The sequence below is a fragment of the Lycorma delicatula genome, chromosome 12, assembly GCF_047948215.1.
Source record: "Lycorma delicatula isolate Av1 chromosome 12, ASM4794821v1, whole genome shotgun sequence".
In the NCBI taxonomy this organism is placed as follows: domain Eukaryota; kingdom Metazoa; phylum Arthropoda; class Insecta; order Hemiptera; family Fulgoridae; genus Lycorma; species Lycorma delicatula.
Window position 1 is genome coordinate 75,601,448 of NC_134466.1, and position 20,209 is coordinate 75,621,656.

The 20,209-nt window shown below is 34.8% G+C and overlaps 1 protein-coding gene across 6 annotated transcripts in view; it reads left to right on the forward strand.

The window, feature by feature from the left end:
- Positions 1-20,209, forward strand: part of LOC142333482 (putative multidrug resistance-associated protein lethal(2)03659) — a 118,058-nt gene that overhangs the window by 46,768 nt on the left and 51,081 nt on the right. For all 6 annotated transcript variants that reach the window (XM_075380716.1, XM_075380715.1, XM_075380718.1 and 3 more), the window contains 4 exons: positions 4,547-4,807; positions 13,284-13,570; positions 15,320-15,417; positions 16,644-16,729. In XM_075380716.1, the coding sequence (XP_075236831.1) occupies positions 4,547-4,807; positions 13,284-13,570; positions 15,320-15,417; positions 16,644-16,729 (732 nt within the window). The remainder of the gene's footprint in view (positions 1-4,546; positions 4,808-13,283; positions 13,571-15,319; positions 15,418-16,643; positions 16,730-20,209) is intronic.

A 20,209-nucleotide genomic window follows, 5' to 3' on the forward strand; every position in this document is an offset into this window, starting at 1 on the left:
CCCAGCCGTAGCCGTTCTCCACATCTCCTGCCAGTTGACCATCAGCTGCCTCCCGGCTTCCGCCTTCGGCGTTCCTTCGAATGTGGAGACCAGCTGCGTGGCCCGCAGCTCGATGGGAGGCACCCCTGCGATGACTACCACTGCGCATCCAGATACGGTGCGGTACGCCGATGTTATGCGTATCGCCGCTCTTCTGGTAAGGGAGGCTAGCATCCGTACGTTCCTCTTTCTCGAAAGTGCGTCCTTCCAGGCCGGGACCGCGTACAGCAAGACGGAGGAAACCACTGAAAGGATCAGCCGTCGCTTGCTCGCCCGTGGTCCGCTCTTGTTGCCCATTAGTTTTTGTAGAGCGTCTTGTATCTTCTCGGCCCTCTTAGTGACCTCTCTGAGGTGGGTGTTAGACAGCCCATTCTTGTCAATCCACACGCCCAGGTACTTAGCGCAACCGGACGTGTGGACCCGTACGTCGTCTACCATGAAGGACATTCCTCTCAGTCTTCTTCTGCCGGTGATCGGGACAGCTGCCGTCTTGTGCGGTGCCAGTCGTAGTCCTCTCTCCCCCAGCCATCTGCTGACGACTGCCACCGCCAAGTTTGCCTTATCTTCTATCTCCTCCTCCGTCCGTCCCGGCACCATCAGCGCGAGGTCATCTGCGTACGCGACCGACTGGCATCCTTCCGGGAGTTCTTCCCGCAGAAGGCCGTCGTACGCGATGTTCCAAAGAAGAGGCCCAAGCACCGACCCCTGCGGAACGCCTCCAAACATGTTGAAGTCATCTTCTCCTTCCTCTGTGCGTACCCGCAGAGATCTCTCATGCAGATAGTCATTTATTACGGCGAGCAAGTAGCCGCTGATCCCTCTCTCCCGGAGTATTCCCATGATCACTCCCCATGGCACGCTGTTAAATGCATTCCTGATGTCTAGGAGAATGATCAATGGGATTTTCCTTCGTCGCCACGTGCCTGCCGACTGAACTCTGGCCCACTCTAGCACCCGTCGGACGGCGTCGACGGTCGATCTTCCCCGAACGAAGCCGTACTGGTCTGGGGAAAGACCTCCGCCCGCCTCAATCTCCGACCGCAGTCTTTCTGCGATCAGTCTCTCATACAGCTTTCCCATCGTGTTGATGAGGCAGATCGGCCGGTATTTCCTGGTTTCTTCGGCTCCCGGTTTCGGGAGGAGGATCAACCTGGCCTCCTTCCAACAGCCGGGAAAACTCCCCGTGGACAATGCCCCACTGAACATGTCTAACACCGTCCACGGGTGCCTATCCACCAACACCTTCACGATGGACCCAGGGATGTTATCTGGGCCCGGGCTCTTCCGCAGGCTCATCTTCTTGGATGCCCACTGTAGTTCTTCTACAGTGAAGCGCCTTTGTTGATCACCAGCTATCGGTTCCCATTCCTCCTCTTCGACGTGGAAGAGCTCTGTTATCGCTGTGAGAGACTGTTCCCTTGTCAATTGGGTCAGGCGCCTACCAAACTTCTTGGTGACGATCTGGTAGGCCCTGCCCCACGGATCTTGCTCCAGGTCTTCCACGAGGTGTTGCCACGCCTCTTGTTTGGCAGCCTTAATGGCTCTACAAAGGCTTCTTCGTGCCGCGTGGAACACCTCCGTTTCCTCCTGTAGGCGCTCAGAGTCCCTCCGTCGTGCACGCTGCATCCTCCGCCTTGCTGTTTTGGTTTCACCACGCAGTCTTGCAATGTCCCTGTTCCACCAGTAAACATTCTTTACGCGTCTTCCAGGCTGTGGCCGCTGTTTCACACATTCCCCTTAAAGCTCTGACCTAGCACCCTGCGACTATCACCTGTTTGATCCTCTCAATCAAAATCTGAGAACAGAACGTTTCACTAATGATGATGAACTGAAGGAAGTAGTCCTTAAATGGTTAAAGGAAAGCGGATTAAATTTTATGAGAGTGGAATTGAAAAACTTGTTACAAGGTATGAAAAGTGTTTAGAAAAACTTGGTGATTATGTTGAAAAATAAATAAAAATATGTAGTTTTTTGTTCAATAAAAAAAAAATTGTCATAAATGTGTGTTTGTTTCATAGAAGGGGTATAACTTACTTTCTGATCATCCCTTGTACATACTACAAATATAAGTGTACTGAGTGGATACATCAGTGAATCTATTTTTTCCTTAAACATGAAAATTCATTTGTAGAAATTATTGTAATGGTGAAAGGAACTCATGGGAAATTCAGTTTTGGTATTGACATTACAAAGATGATCAGATCTGTTGAAACCGATGCATATTCTTGAAGATCTTCATCAAGTAGAGATGTACATGGACATGTAACTAACTTTAATCAATAAAAATTGGTGATAGACAGTGATTACACATTTTAGTAATTTATAAATTAGAAACTTTATCAGAAACTTTGATTCAGAAAATTGTTTTGAAATACAGAGATGGTAAATTTTGTTTTGTTTTTTGTCACAAGATCAGAAGAAATTCTGTGCTATGTTATACAGAACTTTTTTGGAACCATTAATAATTACTCAGATACTCTCAAACAGTTTATAAGCATAACCAAGTCTAACTCAATCCCAGTAGAATTCATCATCAGGATTTCCACATCTAAACAATGCTTGATGAACTCAGGGAAAAATAATGATCTTTTTTCCTTAATGATGTGAAGGTTTTGTCTACTATAAATAAGCTCGCTACTACTGAATATAATTAAAAAGTAGTTTACTGAAGTCCCTTGCTGATTAAGGGAATCAGCAGTGAAATCGCTACAATTGTTGGAAAGTGATGATCGGTAGTTTTATAAACATAGAAACTGTCTATTTTCCAACTCTTGTGGAAATTTTTTCACAATAAAAATTAGAATGTCATTAGCCTGTCTCTGACATTCCATATTTGACTTCTTGTTACTTGAGATCTTGATATTAAAATGAATATTATACAGAAGCTGATCATAATCCTGTTAAAGAACTTAAGGTTTTTAAAAAGTGAAAGTAATGCTTAAATAAAGAGTTTTTAAATATAAAACTTTGTTTCTAAGAGCCATTATTTTATAAGCCACAATGCTTTCAGTTTTTATATACAGACTACTTCGTGGACAGATTTTATTATTATTACATAAGGCTTCAATTCATACAAAAAGACAGTTTTAATAGTACATTTTTTATATAATTTAGTAAAGAAATTAAACCATATCTCTTTTACACTTTTAAATTTTCACTTCTATAAGGTTGTTTATGCATAACACCTTTCCAACTGATCTTCATTCAGTGATTCTAAGGATTCGTTCGTTAACTTAGTTCTGTTGAGACATGTTTCATGACTGAAAATTCATTATTAACTTTTTCCTGAGTATTTGAAATGTTAGAAAATACAAAAACTTTAAAAAATATAACTACTTCAAAATATTTTTGTTATGCTGCTCAGAACAGTGTTTTGAGCCAGAAATCATAAAACATGTTTCACTAATAAGGTGACAGAGTGTTGTCTAAGATTTCATGAAATATCTATTTATATGTTTGTGTTAAGTACTCAACATTTATATAGGGAACTGTGTAAATATATATATATATATATATATATACACACACACACACACACAGAGTTCCCGATTGATCCATACCTGCACTTCCATCTTCCTTTTTCCTTTGAAAGCTATTCTCGTTCTCAACCTTCCTACTTTCTTACAGATGAAGTTCTGCATCTCACCTCTTAAGATCACATGATCATCATTCCTATTGCCATTTTGTTTGGCCACTTCCATTTCATTGCTATTCCTTCCATCCACCTTGAAAGTTTCTCTTCCTGGATCCTCTTGATATGAGCTGAACCACCACTTTTAAGATGTTTTCCAATTCCCAGACAAACTATTCATTTCTAATTGATTTCTACGTTTCCATTTCTAATTGTTTACATTGATTGTTTACCTCATTGTACTATACAGAAATTTCATTTCTCTAGTCTGAATTCTGCACTAATCCTGTTCTGACATGGTCAGTATTTCCCATTATATTTGTCGCTATTAGATAACAAAGCCTTTACGTGAACATTTAAAATTTTTTTTATTATGATTATATTCTTTTAAATCCTCTATCAACAATTTTAATATAAGATGTAATAGGTCCTCAATCTCCTTGGGATAGGAGTAGTAGTGTCTGCCTTTCATCCAGAAGTGGATAAACCCCTTTCTGGGTTCCAATGGTCAAGCATGCCAATTTTCACTCTTCAAAATTCATTATCATCCACATACAAAGAAATTAAGTAATTACAATTGGATATCATCTATTACTATATGACTAAATAAATAATGTTTTTTTAATGGTAATTTTTTATTGAAAGATTTATATAATAACTATTAATTGTTATACTAAATTATTAAATTATTTCAGATTTATCCAATACAAAATAACTGTGTAATACAAATACAAGATTTACTATTAAGTATCTGTTAATTGACTTGATAATATAAATTTTTATGATATTGAAATATTATATTTAATTTATCTAGCTAATCATTTTTATTATTGCAATTTTAATAAAATACTGGATTTTTCTTTCATGTTAATTTAGAAATTCATGTTATATGATGAAACAGTAAATTTAAATTCTAAACCTGCTAAGGTTGGATCAGAAAAGGTAAACGGTGTTAAAATTGGAAATTCCTATAATAAAACAGCATCATTGATTCAACAGAATGAATATTCAATAAATATGACAAATGTTACCGCAAGATGGACACCAGACCTTAATGAAAATACACTCAATGATATTAATATTAAATTTCCAGCTGGGAAATTATCTTCAATTATTGGACCTGTTGGTTCTGGAAAGGTAACATATTAATTACTTCTGTAAACTGTATTTTTATTTCTACTAAATATTTCTGTTCAATAGAAAACTTATTTAATCTTCTGTGTACCAGTAGTAAAATTTATCTGTTGCATTCTAATTTAGAAAAACCTTTTTGAATACATAGAATGAAGAGAAAAGGGGATGTATTATGAGGTTTGAATAATCTACCTATACTGGAATAAACAATTCCACATAAAGAAGTGCTTGAAGGTCTTTTCCAAGCAATAGGGATCCATTTTTCAGCCTTTAATGGGTATCTTTATCCTCAGGGTAAGAACGGCATATTTACTGACAGGCTTAGATATGTGCTGTAACAAACATTGATTACAATATTGCTATAAAGGTAATAATGATAAACATTCAAAAACTGCAGACATGAAAGTAAGTCGCTTCCTCGCCAGCACTGTGCAGCAATTCTGCAGGTATTCCATCTATTCCAGGAGTCTTTCTGCCATTCAAATCTTTTAATGCTCTCTTAAATTCAAATCTCAGTATTGTTAATCCCCTTTCAACCTCTTTGACTTCTCCTTCTTCCCCTATAACACCAGTTTCTAATTCGCAACCGTAACCTAAGGTGGCAACTATCGTGCCGATGGGTTAATGGCTCTACGTAGTTAGTCTCAAACAATGTTCTCTTGGCACCAGAACAAACCCAGTTGTATTTAGCTCTAGCTCCAATACACGTGCGCTCTGCTGGAGTGGTCTATTATATCGCCGGTTCTCGTGGAACCAAAATTTCAGTTCCTTCAGTAAATTCTATGATGGTTGGTGGTCCATCTGAAAAAACCACCAATTTCAGTCTAGTGAAAAGGCCTTGGTCAGCTTTGTCTGACGAGGATAATTTTGCTACAGCAGACGAACGTGGTGTCAGGTGCAAGAATGTTCGCTTTGTTGTTCTTCGAAATAATCAGGAAGATGGCTCCCTTCAAAAGGTCTCACCTTTCCTGATTAACAAATGTGTCACCGGTTGTACTGGTTCTCCGAGGAACATTAGGAAATTATGTGATAGAACAATTCTGGTGGAAACATTTACTGATGACCAGAGTCGCACCCTATTACGTCTTACCAATATGGGCGGCATTAACATAAGTACGACATGCCACAAGACCCTAAATATCAGCCGAGGGGTAATTTTTTGTCGTGACCTTCTGGAAATGAATTTAAGTTAAATTGCTGATGAACTTCGTGCTCAAGGTATTATAGAAGTGAAACATATAATGAAACGGCGGAACAGAATCTATAATGAGGACGGAACAGAAGAACCGACGCCGTCTCTTATACTGACATTCAAGTCTTCCTGTTCCACCAGAGAAGATTAAAGTGGGTTACCTCTCGGTTCGGGTACGACCATTCATACCCAACTCACGGCGATGTTTCATATGCCAAGGGTATGGTCACACTACAACATCTTGCTCGAGAACGGAGATCTGTGCTCGATGTGCCAACGAAGGTCACAATGACAGTAACTGCGAGGAAAGTGAAAAATGTGCGAACTGCGGTGATTCATATACAGCCCGCTCCCGAGATTGCCCAACCTTTAAAGAAGAAAAGACAATTCTCAAAATCTGTACTGAGCAGAAGCTATCTTCCCGGCTGCACGCAGGAAATATAGAAAGATAATTAACTCACGGAACCTGGTCAAACCAGATGTATCTTTCGCCACCTCTACGTCAAAACAAACTCCTACAAATGTTAATAATCAGCAGTGCGGATCCTGCAATGAACTTAAAAAACTCATTCAGATGCTTTCTGATCAAGTTGCTTCGCTTACAGTCATTATTTCAGAGCTGACAAAGATGAATAAAAAGTCTTACGTCGCAGTAAATGAATCCAACAGTGTGATCCATACGAAAGTTCCTGTTCCCAAAGTCCTACCGGTACGGGCAGAGACAATCGCAGCTTGCGGTAAGCCAACTAATAAGCTCCACGTAAAGGGAACCCACATAACCACCCCCTCTGGGATGTCAATAGCAGCATCCCATTCTAATAAGTTTCCTCCACGATCATCTCATATACAGGAGGATATGGTTGAAGAACCTCCCGACCCAAGGGCGTCAGAGTTATGTAAAATAAAGAATACGAAAAAGAAAAACCGAATCACATATAACTAAATTTTATATGGTTTCCGAAGTATATATATTTTATTTTTTTATATTTTTTTACCCATATGAACATTATTCAGTGGAATGTTAGAGGTTTTCGGTCCCGCATTGAAGATATTGTTGTACTGGCACACGTACATGATCCGATAATCATGTGTTTCCAGGAAACTCATCTTCTACAACATGACCCAATAGCACTCATAGGATAATTCTGTGAGAGATACGACTGTATAGTACACAGTAGAGAGAGTGGTGGAGTGACTATTTTCATGAAGGATGAGGTGTCGGCTACAAGGATTCAACTGACCACTCTCGTTCCTGCTGTTGCAGTAAAGATCTCTATCCCCTTCAAGTTGCATATCTGCAATCTGTATCTCTCACTGAACACTGAGTTCAGTGCTCTGGATATCTTAAATCACCTCACACAAATACCATCTCCATCGTTAATAGTTGGAGACTTCAATGCCCACCATGTTTCCTGGGGCTCGACCTTCTGCTCCACTCGAGGAAATATAGTACACACTGTGAGAAAAGACTTAGACCTTTGGTTGCTGAATAATGGATCTCACACATTCATGTCTTTATCATCTGGTACTATTTCTAACATTGATCTCTCCGTATGCTCACCGAATTTACTCCCTCATCTCAATTGGTCTGTTTGTGATGACTTTCACGGCAGTGACCACAAACCAATTATTAATGATTTCGGTGTGGACCACGAGGTTAAGAAAAGGCCATGGAGGTGGATTGTTGAAAGGGCAAATTGTAATGGATATAAAGCCTTCCACTCACAGTATGACAATGGTGCGAACATCCTTGAGCAATGTTCCTCTTTTACGCCTATGATACTTGAAACTGCCAGCAGATATATCCCACAAACCTTGTGTAATCCTAAAGTCCTTCCGTTCCGTGGTGGAATGATGATTGAAAATGTGCTATTAAGAATCGACGGCGAGCACTACGCAAATTTAATAATAGACCTACAACTGAACATCTAAATTTGTACCGCAGGGCTAGAGCATTATGCCGTCGAGTCTTCTTGAACGCTAAGAGGAATTCATTGACGAAATATGTGAACACCATCTCACGTACTACTCCCATGTCTACTGTGTGGAAAAAAATGTGTCCAATTTTCGGATCACTGAGACAATCTATTGTCGGTCTCATTGATGAAGCAGACTCCTTTCATCATCTTCGGCTGTAGCAAATACTGTAGCAAAATTTTTCCGCTCTGTGTCTCTCACTTCATCATGTAATAACGATTTTCAAAGTTACAAAGTACAGATAGAAATATTATCGTTAAACATTGGTGATTTGGTTGGTGAATTGAACACTCCATTCATATGTAAGGAATTGTTACACACAGTTAAGAACTCATGTGACACTTCCCCTGGACCAGACAACGTTCGCCTTGGTATGCTTTCACACCTTCCTAACTCAGCACTACAACATCTTTTGAATATTTACAATGGTTTATTCTCCGAACAAGTCTTTCCGCCCGGGTGGTCAGAAGCATTTATTATACCAGTACTACAACCTGGTAAAGACAAAACCGACCCTATTTCTTTAACAAGCGTGTTGTGTAAAATAATGGAAAGAATGGTAAACCGCAGGCTTACATGGTACTTGGAGAAACATGGCTTTCTGTCTTCGGAACAGTGTGGTTTCCGACAAGGATGATCTTCCATTGACCATTTAGTGTCAATGGAAACAGCTATACAAAACGCCTTCCTAAACCGCCAGCACCTCGTTGCTATCTTCTTCGATATAAAAAAGGCGTACGACACGGTCTGGCGACGTGGTATTCTTAACACTCTAAAGGGATGGAAAATCAAGGGCAATATGCTTACTTTAATCTGGGGATTCTTAAATCACTGAACATTTTGTGTTCGTGTAGACGATTCACTCTCAGATAGTGTCATCTTGGATAATGGAGTACCCCAAGGTAGTAGTGAATTAAGTGCCACCTTATTTTCTGTGGCCATAAACATTATTACCAATTGTGTACAGGCTCCTGTCTCATGTTCTCTATTTGTTGACGATTTTGTTATTTACATTGCGAGCCATTCAACACTCACAGCAGAGCGACTACTACAGAATACTATATTTCGCCTTGAGGCTTGGTCCAGGAATACTGGTTTCACATTTTCATCCAACAAAACGAAATGTGTAGTCTTTTCTCGGCTACGAAACTCTTCTATTCCGCTAGTTTTTCTGAACAGAGAGCTTATCTCTCCTATGCTATCTCTCCTTACGTCAAGTTTCTAGGTTTGATTTTTGATAGCCGTCTTACTTGGGTCAAACATGTAAAGGAATTAAAAACAAAATGTTCCAAACTTTTAGATATGATGCGTGTCCTTAATAACACCAATTGGGGAGCAGATCAGTCATGTATGTTACGTTTTTACTATTCCCTTGTTCGTTCCTGTTTAGGTTATGGTTGTGTCGCCTACTCTTCAGCTCGTCAAACCGTGCTTAAAATGCTGGACGGTGCACATCATTCTTTTCTTCGGCTTGCCACAGGTGGGTTTAAATCAAGCCCTGTCGCAAGCTTACTTGTAGACTGTGGTGAGCCATCATCACTTTGGGATAGACGAGACCAGCTTTTGTTATCTTATTTTGCCCGTCTCAAAGGATAGCCAAATCACCCGGCTTTTGACTCAGTTCTTAGAAATCCTAATTTAAGAAAGTATGAGGACTGTCCACGCTGTACTGCACCTGTAGGTGTCCGTACCCGACATCTGCTGCATATAAATGTTGACACTCTGTCGTTCTTTACATCATATCCGTGCTCATATCCTCCGTGGAGAATAAACCTTGTAAATTTTACTTTTGACCTTACGACATACGGCAAACAATCAACACTACCTACTGTTTTCCGGCAAATGTTTCAGTGTGTTCTCACCAAGATGAACCCAGACGCGGTGATATACACTGATGGACCAAAACAAGACGATAATGTTGGTTGTGCTTTTGCTGTCAATGAAAGAACTTATATGTTTGGCCTGCCCGGTATTACGAGTCTGTTCACCACTGAACTAATCGCTATAAATAAGGCTCTAAATATCATTAACCCTAAATATAGAAACATTCTTATTTGCAGTGACTCGTGTAGTGCTGTCTAGGCGTTAGAAGACTTTTATTCCTAACATTTTGTCGTCATTGAAATTTACAGTGCAATTGCTGAGTTGAATAATCGCATCACAGAAGTAACGTTTTTGCTGGATCCCTAGCTACGTAAGGATTCCGGGTAATGAACAAGCAGATTATGCTGCCAAAGAAGCGTGTATTCAACCTCCTTTCACCACCCGAGTTACTACCTCTGATTTTATTAATCGTGTAAAACAATCACTGAGAGCAAGGTGGCAAAGTGACTGGATGACTACCGTCAACAATAAACTCCGACGGATTAAGGATTCTGTGTTGCCATGGGAACTCCTCTTGCAGAAAAACTCAACGTGAAGAAATAGTCCTCTGCCGATTGCGGATAGGACATACGAAGATCACACACAAGTACCTAATGTCAGGAGAACAGACACCCCTATGCACACAATGCAACTGCCGCATGACTGTGCACCACATTCTCATAGACTGCATATGTTATGCGGCGTTGCGTCGTAAATTTAATCTACCCAGAAACATCCATGGTATCTTGTACAGTGATAATGAAATTTTGAACTGGATGTTTCTGTTTTTGTGTAGTACTAGGTTACTGCAAAAAATTTAATATCATATTTATTTTTTATGCTAGAAGAATTTTGGATAATTTTTTTCCCTTACTTTCAATTTTGATTTTTTTGGTTCTATGTCTTTAATTTTATTATACGAGTAGGAACCCTTTTGCACTCCGTATCGGAATTATATATAAAACTTCCCTATCGGAAGTTTTATATAGTTTCTTTTTCTATTATTTTAGCTTTTATATTTTAAAGAATCCGTCTGCGATATTAGTTTTGAGTTTTATTTCAATTTATTAACTTTTGTTTTTACTTAGTTTTAAATTTTTTATTATATAATTTATATTAGTTGTAAACCTTATTTAGTTTTATTATTTTAGTGTTATTTTACCTTTTTATTAAAGAAAATTCCAGGCGATGATAACGCACAGGCGTTTTTCGCCCCCAAACAAAAAAAGGTTTCTTATTCATTTCCTCCATATAATTCTGCAATATATTCTACCCACCAATCGACCTTCCCTCTCATATTATACATCTATGTACCATCTTTGTTTGACACATTATTAGATTTTAATTTATGCATCACAAAAGTTTCCTTAACTTTCCTGTATGTTCCGTCTATTTTACCAGTGATCATTTCTCTTCCCACTTATGAACACTTTTCTTTAAATTTACTTTTCTTTGGCTAGTTTGCACTTCCTGTTTATAGTAATTCTTAATTGTCGATAGTTCTTTTTACTTTCTTCATCACTAGCGTTCTTATATTTTCTACATTCATCCATCAGCTGCAATATATCCTCTGATATATTCAAGGTTTTCTACAGTTCTCTTTGTTCCGCCTAAGTTCACTTCTGCTGATTTAAGAATTTCCTTTTTTAACATTCTCCCATTCTTCTTCTACATTTTCTACCTTATCTTTTTTACTCAGACCTCTTGCGATGCCCTCCTCAAAAATCTTCTTTACCTCCTCTTCCTCAAGCTTCTCTAAATTCCACCGATTCATCTGACACCTTTTCTTCAGATTTTTAAACCCCAATCTACATTTCATTATCACTAAAATTATGGTCCCCATCAGTCTCTGCTCCAAGATAAGCTTTACAGTCAACGAGTTGATTTCTTAATCATTGTTTAATCATGAAATAATCTATCTGATATCTTGCACTACCGCCTGGCTTTTTCCATGTGTATATTCTTCTATTATGATTTTTAAACAGGGTGTTGGCAGTTACTAAAGTATACTTTGTGCAAAACTGAATAAGTTAGTTCCTTCTTTCATTCTCTTTTCCCAGTCTGTATTCACCCACAATATTTCCGTCCTTGCCTTTTTCACTGCTTGCATTCCAATCTCCAACTATTATTAAATTTTCATCCCCTTTTATGTGTTTAATTGCTTCGTCAATTTCTTTTTAAACACACTGTACCTCATCATCATCACAAGTACTTGTAAGCATATAGAAATTAACAATCATTGTCGACTTAGGTTTTGATTTTATCCTTATTACAATGATTCTATCGAAAAGTCATTTTCCTCTTCCCATTGAACCTCGCCAATTTCTGCTACATCTACATTTAACCTGTCCATTTCCCTCTTTAAATTTTCCAACCTTTTTAAACTCTTAACATTCCATACTCTGACTTGTAGAATGTTATTTTTTAATTTTCTGGTGACCCCTTCCTTATTAGTCCCCACCCGGAGATCTGAATAGGGACTAGTTTACCTCTGGAATATTTTACCAAGGAAGGCGCCTCTAACTTTGTTACATGAATGTTTAACAAAGTTGGAGCTTCATTTTCATTGAAAAAAAAAACAGCTGTAATTTTCCATTGCTTTCAGCTGCATAATATTCAGAAGATTGAATGATGTTGATATGGCCATTTAAGTCCTCCGGATCTGTGCCCTTAACAACTACTGAAAGAGCTGCTGCCCTCTTTCAAGAATCATTCCTTAGTCTGGCTCAACAGATTTCTCTCCAGTATGTATTATAACTAAACTTATGTGTGAGCAATACAAATAGTATATTTTCTGAAACTTTAATTGTCACAGGTAATTTTATGAAAACCTAATGAAAATATTTTTAAATAATGCTATGAAAATTTTTTAAAAATCAATTAAATTTAAAAAAAGGAAAGTGCTACAGTATCAAACAATACCCGTGCCACCCACCATGAAAATAGGAACACCCACTAGTAGGCAGTAGGGACCAGGTTGACTACCACTAATCTAAATAATCAGATTACTGTTACATATAAGCCTTTATTTTATGTTGTTCGTATTTATTCCCATTGTTTTAAACCCTGTCCTGAAGGTTAAAAGTTACATAATTTTTTATTGCATATAACTTGAAACAGAGTTTCACCTCATGACTTGTTCAAATAGTTTTTCAGGAATGACTTCAAGTTCAAGAATGACTTTTCAAGTTTAATAATTACTGGTAATTGAACTTAATATCAGGTAGTTCTTCACCTGGCAGTGAAAAACTGCCAAATTGCTCATGAAAAACCAAGATTGCTCTTTGACTGTGAAAACTGCTAAGGACCTGGTATTTATTTTATCTTTGCGTGCATTTTAAGATAAAATCTTAAAATATAATCTTTTAGAGGTTATAACTTTAAAAGTAAAAATACAAAACATATGTGATATAAGATGAGTTTGTTAACATTTTCTCTATTTTACAGTCATCATTATTACACGCTATATTAAAAGAATTGCCTGTAAGTAGTGGAAGTATATCTGTTAATGGAAGAATATCGTACACATCACAAGAACCATGGTTATTTGCCGGTAGTATTAGACAGAATATATTATTTGGAGAACCTTATGAAAAAGATCGATATAGAGAAGTTACACGTGTATGTGCATTAAGAACAGATTTTGAGCAATTTCCTTATGGTGATAAAACAGTTGTTGGCGATAGAGGTGTAACATTAAGCGGAGGACAACGCGCTCGTATTAATTTAGCCAGGTATCTTTGACCAATTTATTTTTAAATAATTGCAATTGATTACTTGAAAAGAATATTAAATAATTATTTTATTCTAATCAGCACATATACATATTTACATATCATATATGTGGTTAGGTGTGGTACTCCATGGATGAAAAAAAGGAATTGTTTGAGCATTTGGCTAGATGGATCGGGGGGGAACTGCAATGAAGTCTTAATCAGAGCACCATAAGAAAATACATGATTAATTATAAAATAATGAAATCGAAGTAGTTAGACATTTTTTTTCCTTCTATTTTTGTCAGTTAACTGGTTCGATGCTATTCCGTATTACTCTCTATTCTTGTTAGTCTTTTTACTTCAATGTATTTAGTACATCTAACATCCTAGTTATCTGTTTCATATATTCCAAACTTTGTCTTTCTCTAATTGTTACGTTCTTCATCCCTCCATCATAAGTTAACTAAACCATGATGTCTTAATACATGACCCACCAACTTAATTCATCTCTACAAAATTGTAACATAAACTTTTGTTTAAAACCAGTTTGTTTCAAATTTTATTAATCCCCCTAACTTTCAACATTCTCTGGTAACAGAACATTTGAAAAGTCTTTTACTTTTTTATTTCTTTCTTTTTTTCCTGTTGTCCATGTTTAACTATTATTTTATTTTTTGGCATGAAAACTAAATAACAAAATTCCCCCCACATTTGGTGTATTGTAATGGGGAATAGCTTAATATTTAATCCCTCATTAACCTCCTTTCTGTCACATCTGTTTTAGTCTTTGTTTCTGCCTTTGTTTTAGTCTTATTAACTTTGAAAGTAAATTTCTCCCCTAGTAAGAAATACATGCTGTTCAGTATTTCTTCTAACCCATGTTTGATTTCAGCCAAAGAACAGTGTTGTCGGTGAATCACAACATCTTTATTTTTTTCCCCCATTGGATTGTTAATTTGCTTCCAGATTTTTCCTTCAATTCTGTACTTTTACATATAAATAAAAATGTAATGGGTCTAGATTCCTTGTCTCACATCTTTCTGAATTAGAGCTTGTCTTTCTTCACCTTCTATTCTTAAAACTGTTATCAAATTCTTTTAAACATTATAAATAAATCTCCTTTTCTTGTATTTATGTCTGAATTTTCTTAAAATTTAAAAAAAATTTCCTATTCTACATTATCTGCTTTCTCCAGGTCATTTAAGGTTCTTTATTTGTTTTACCCTACCTTCCACTAAAACTAATATGAGAGTCAGAATGGCCTTTCCTGAACCCTTGTTCTATCTGAAACTAAATCGGTCTTCATCTACACATCTCTCCAAAAATATATTTGTAAAGTATATTTTCATATACATTTCAGCCTTATGAAGTGAAACTTATCAATTTTTCAAATCAAGAAAATAAAAAATTATAAAGAAAGTATTATTCATCTTTATATTTATTTCAACTTATTGTTTTAATATAAAGAATTATACTTTGATTACATGAATTTTTTTTTTGAAAAGTTTGTCAATAATAAAGTGACCAGCTAAATGATAAACATGAAAATAAGTATTACATTTTCTTAAATAGATAAGGAAATCTTCACATTTATTTTCTAAAACACAACATAATCATTTAATGGTTAAAAAAAAATAATTAAAAACTTTTCTTGCTAAGTAGATGCCAGTTGCTATTTTGTGAGGTATACACCCTATTTTGTACGTTTATATTTTAAAATATTTGTTTTCAATAATTTAATTTTTTGTTAACGGTTTTTTTTTTAAGAGCCATTTATAAGAAAGCTGATATTTATCTTTTGGATGATCCACTATCTGCAGTTGATTCACATGTTGGTAAACATCTATTTGAAGAATGTATTGTAGGTAAGCATCAAAACAATTCAAGTTCTTTGTATCATATTTTAAGAATAAGATAAATACTGAGTGATCAATCTAAAAATTCTTGACATTTAAAATTAAAGTTTTTCAGTTTCTTTATTTTATATTTTTAAATTAAGTTAGCTTAAACCACATTGCTGATGAGGTGCACAAGCCAGTTCAGTACCTGTGTATAAAAACATTTATGCAGTTTACATTGTTAACCTAATGTTTATTTACTTTTCAATTAAAAAAGATTTCACCAACAGTTTTAACTATTACACAGATTTCATGAATTATGTTATAAAATTGTTTATGTGATTAAGTTGAATAAAAATGTTTAAAAAGTAACTCTGATCAAAATAAAATTTGAAACTGAAAAGGGAGTAGGTGTTCTATATAGTTTTTTATATGCTGAATCTGAATATGTATTCCAAAACATGCCACCTAAATTCTTAGTTACTTAGTCACTTAGTTCTTAGTTACAACCCCTTAAATTTATTTGTTCCATCATTTGTGGAACAAACAATACAAACAAGTTAGTACGTCTGTATGTTTTCTTATTAACATCTAATTTATAGTGTGATACATGCTGTAGACCTATGTTTGATACTTAACAGTCGATCAATGTCATTTCATGTCAAGCCAGACGTGTACAGATATGTCAGTGAGTCAAGTAATGAGTAATTCAACGTGATGAAATCTTCTTCAGTATGAGTTCAGCTCTTGGTATGACTTGATGTGTTCTTTAGTTCTGGTAGTAGTTTTTTCATATGCATATTATAAAGATTTTTTCATAAGTGATGTCATAAATTTAGTGAAAGATTTTTATGACAGAACAGCTTTTGATATTATTTTATATATTTAGATATATTTTTTTTTATTATTTTTAGAGCTGCTGCCCTCTTTCAGGAATCATTCCGTAGTCTGGCTCTCAACTGATACTTCTCCGATATGATTGCACCTTTGGTCCAGCTACTCTGTATCACTGAGCACTCAAGCCCCCTCACCATCGACAAGATCTCATGATTCATAGAGGGAGTCTTCAAATAAAGTATAAGTTTAGATTTTTAGTAGAAATTAGAACGCATTCCTGAAGTATGTTAATTTCTTCAAATGATAGTAAAATATGAGGGAAAGTTGTATTAATCATTAAAATATTAGAATCGCTTTTATATTATTTTCAATAGAGTTTTTTTAATTAAATTAATTATTAATTTTTGTTTTTACAGATTATTTAAAAAGTATGACTAGAATACTGATAACAAATCAGCTGCAATATTTGAATAATATTGAACATATTGTTGTGTTGGAAAGTGTAAGTTAAATATATTTTAATTTTTTTATTGCGTAATATATTCTTACTAATCTAATTTTTGCTGAATCATAGATGATAATTCATTTTTGTTAGTTCTTCTGTTATTTTTTTATCTTTACTATTATCTGCAAATAATTTCTTAATTAATTAATCTCATTTGTCTAAAGGCCTATTCAGTACTCTTTTTTCATACATTTTAATAAAATGAAAGGATTAACCCTTTTATTTCATTTTTAAAAAAAACTGCCTCTGTCATTCTGTATAAAAATAAATTATTCTACTAAAAACAATGTCTTTGTTAAAACAGCCATGATTTTATCTTGTATAGAAGATAAATGCACAAAAGCTGATATTGTATTTATTAGTTAGATTTCAAGAATTTCTGCAAACTTTTGTTGCTCTATAAATATATATGGATTTTATTACACGTAATCTTTGTAACATTTTATTCTTAAATTGTACTTTAAATTCTATTAATATAAACCACCTAGTACAAAATATTGAGATAAGATATATATTACCTTAATTTTATCATGAAAGTACTTTTGTGAGATCCTGCATCCTCAGTCATGATTGGTTTCATTTAATTAAACTGTATATTAAAAATGTTAATTATTAAAAATACTGAAATAAATTAAGGTAATAACCTATCTCAATATTCCGGTCTAGGTGGTTTCATTTTTGTTAGTTACTTTTTTAACTGATTTTTTAATTAATTCTGCTGCTAAATGTTTTGCATGCGTCTGTTCTTCTACTGGTATTATTTCTATTGCATTCTTTATATCTATAATGTTTTGTTCAACATTTTTTGGAAATATATAGAAAAGAAACCTTTACAGATAACATTATAGCTTACGATTAGAATCACCCAATGGAGCATAAATTAGTGACGTTTAGATACATAAATTACTAATAAAAAACCAGCATATAAAAAAGAATTAAACACTGTCTTTCAAATAGCAGAAAATAACATATAAAAAAGAAATGATCAGAAAAATGAATAAAAGTAAAAGTAAAGTAAAGTAAAAGAAATTAAAACAACAAACTATAAATAAATCTTTAAATGGAGTAAATTAACATTTACTGGGAAAGAAATTTACCCAATTAAACAATTTTTTAATACATATAATATAAAAATGGCTGTAAATACAAGTAACACACTATAGAAGTTTTTTAATAGCAACAGAAGAAAAAGATATATATGCAACAGTAGTAGTATATACAAAATAAAATTGGACAAACAGGAATAAAAATAAATTAAGATGTAATGAACACATGAGATCTTGCAAAAATAAAAAAAATTATTCTAGTTATGCAACGCACTTAATAAAAGGACATACCCCAATGAAAATAGAAGAATTAACAAAATTAATTCACAAATGTGTTAAAGGAAGAAGGATGAACATTTTAGAAAACCTAGAAATCTTTAAATTAAAAAGTAGCAATAAAATGATTGTAAATGAACAGGTTAATAATCAAGCGGAAGTCCTTTTCAAGAACCTCAATTTATTAAAAGTAGGAAATAGATAAATAAAATTAAAAGTTATTACAACCATTAATAACAAGTAAACAAGAAGAAGGCTAGATATGGCATGACATCAGATATGGGGAGGGCAGTTGACTAAGTGGCATATAAAGATTAAAGGAAATTTGAAACATCAGTATAGTACATTTTGACAGTGTACTATATTCCTTTCCGAAATGCATCAACTCGAGATAAAAGAATGAAGCTAAGAAAGGTAAGCAGTATTAAACATAGAAACTCTAGCGATCTTAATAGAAATGATAATAATAAATATTATCTTAACAAGAATTGTTGTTAAGAATCTTTAACGAAAGACTCATTTATCCAATCTTCTTCATTAATTAGCTACTTTTATTAATAGCATTAGGTAATAATAATAACTGAAGATAGTTACTACTATAAATAAAAATTGTACAAAGTACCCTGTCACAAATATAGGAACAAAAATAAATTATGAAACAACTTAATAGCCTGGTTAAATTCAAACACAAGTCACCCTCACATGTAGGTTGATCCTGATTGTTGGTCAACCTTTCATTTTGTGGGAGAAAACATAGGAAAAACTTTGACCTACATTCAGGCAAATACAGTAATTTCAATTAGTATTTGTTTAATAAATTTCTTTGAGTCTTTATTGAGTCTAAATAAAAATGTATTTTATTTAAATGTATTTAATAAATCTAAATAAATGTATTTTTTAATTTACTTACAGTATACTTTAACCTGTTAAACTCATCTGGACTGAATCTTTTTCTACAGTTTTTGTTTTACAACAAAATTGTTTTACATACGGTGATCATAAATTATGATGTTAACAAAAAAAAGTAATAAAGCAATCTAATTACATTCATGTTCTATTGTTGAATAGGGGATTTCAAATAGTTTTATTCATAACACTTATTAACTTCAAGTCAGTTCAATTTGTGGCACGTAAAATATCTAAGAGATATTTACGTGTTATCTAAGAGATATTTTATAATATCTCTTAGATAACTCTTAGATAAAATATCTAAGAAATATTTTACATGTGTTTCTTGCCATATATTATGAAAAATATCTGAAGTTATTTCATTAATTACACCTTCAATTCTTCTTCTTAGTTCATTGATGTTGACTGTTGCATACACACCGTCTTTAACAAACCCCCAAAGAAAGAAATCAAGTGGTATAACATCAGGTGATCGAGGTGACCAGGGAATTGGTTCATCTTGGCCAATCCAGTGTTGAGGAAATTTTTCATGTAGGTAGTCCCGAACATGTAAACCTCAGTATAATTGTGTGCAAGAAGTAAACTTTGGGTTGCCAATGTTCAATTTGTGGTACTGCATACTCCTGTAACACGTTGAGGTAACTACCGCTAGTAACCATTGGTTCAGCAAAGAAGAATGGTCCAGTCTTTTCATAAGCAGTCAACACACACCAAATGTTAATTTCTGGGCTATCACATTATGTTTGTCAGATTGCATGAGGGTTCTCACCACCCCAAATTTTACAATTATGACGATTACCATGACCAGAAACATGGAAGGTAGGTTTGTCAGAGAAGATTAATTTTTCTAAAATCACATTTATTAACTTCCTTCACTTTATCAAGAATATTCACGGAAAAATTTTAACAGTGTGGTCTATAATCATCTTCAGTTACATGCACCAACTGAATTTTGTATGCATGAAGTTTCAGACTCGTGTAGAATCTTCACAGTTGTCGATTGTGGTATTTCCAGTTCTAAACTCGCATGTCTAGTAAATTCATCTGGGCTTCTCTGAAAAGTTTCTCTTACTTGATTAAACTTCCTAGAAGACGGGAAGTATGGTAGCACCTTCTTTTTGTGTAATGCACTTCCTATATCTTTAAACTGCTGATACCAATGATTAATAGAGTCTTTATTAGGAAGATCACGGTCATACTCTAACTGAAAACATCTATGAGCAGTAATAAGAGATCTGTTTTCATG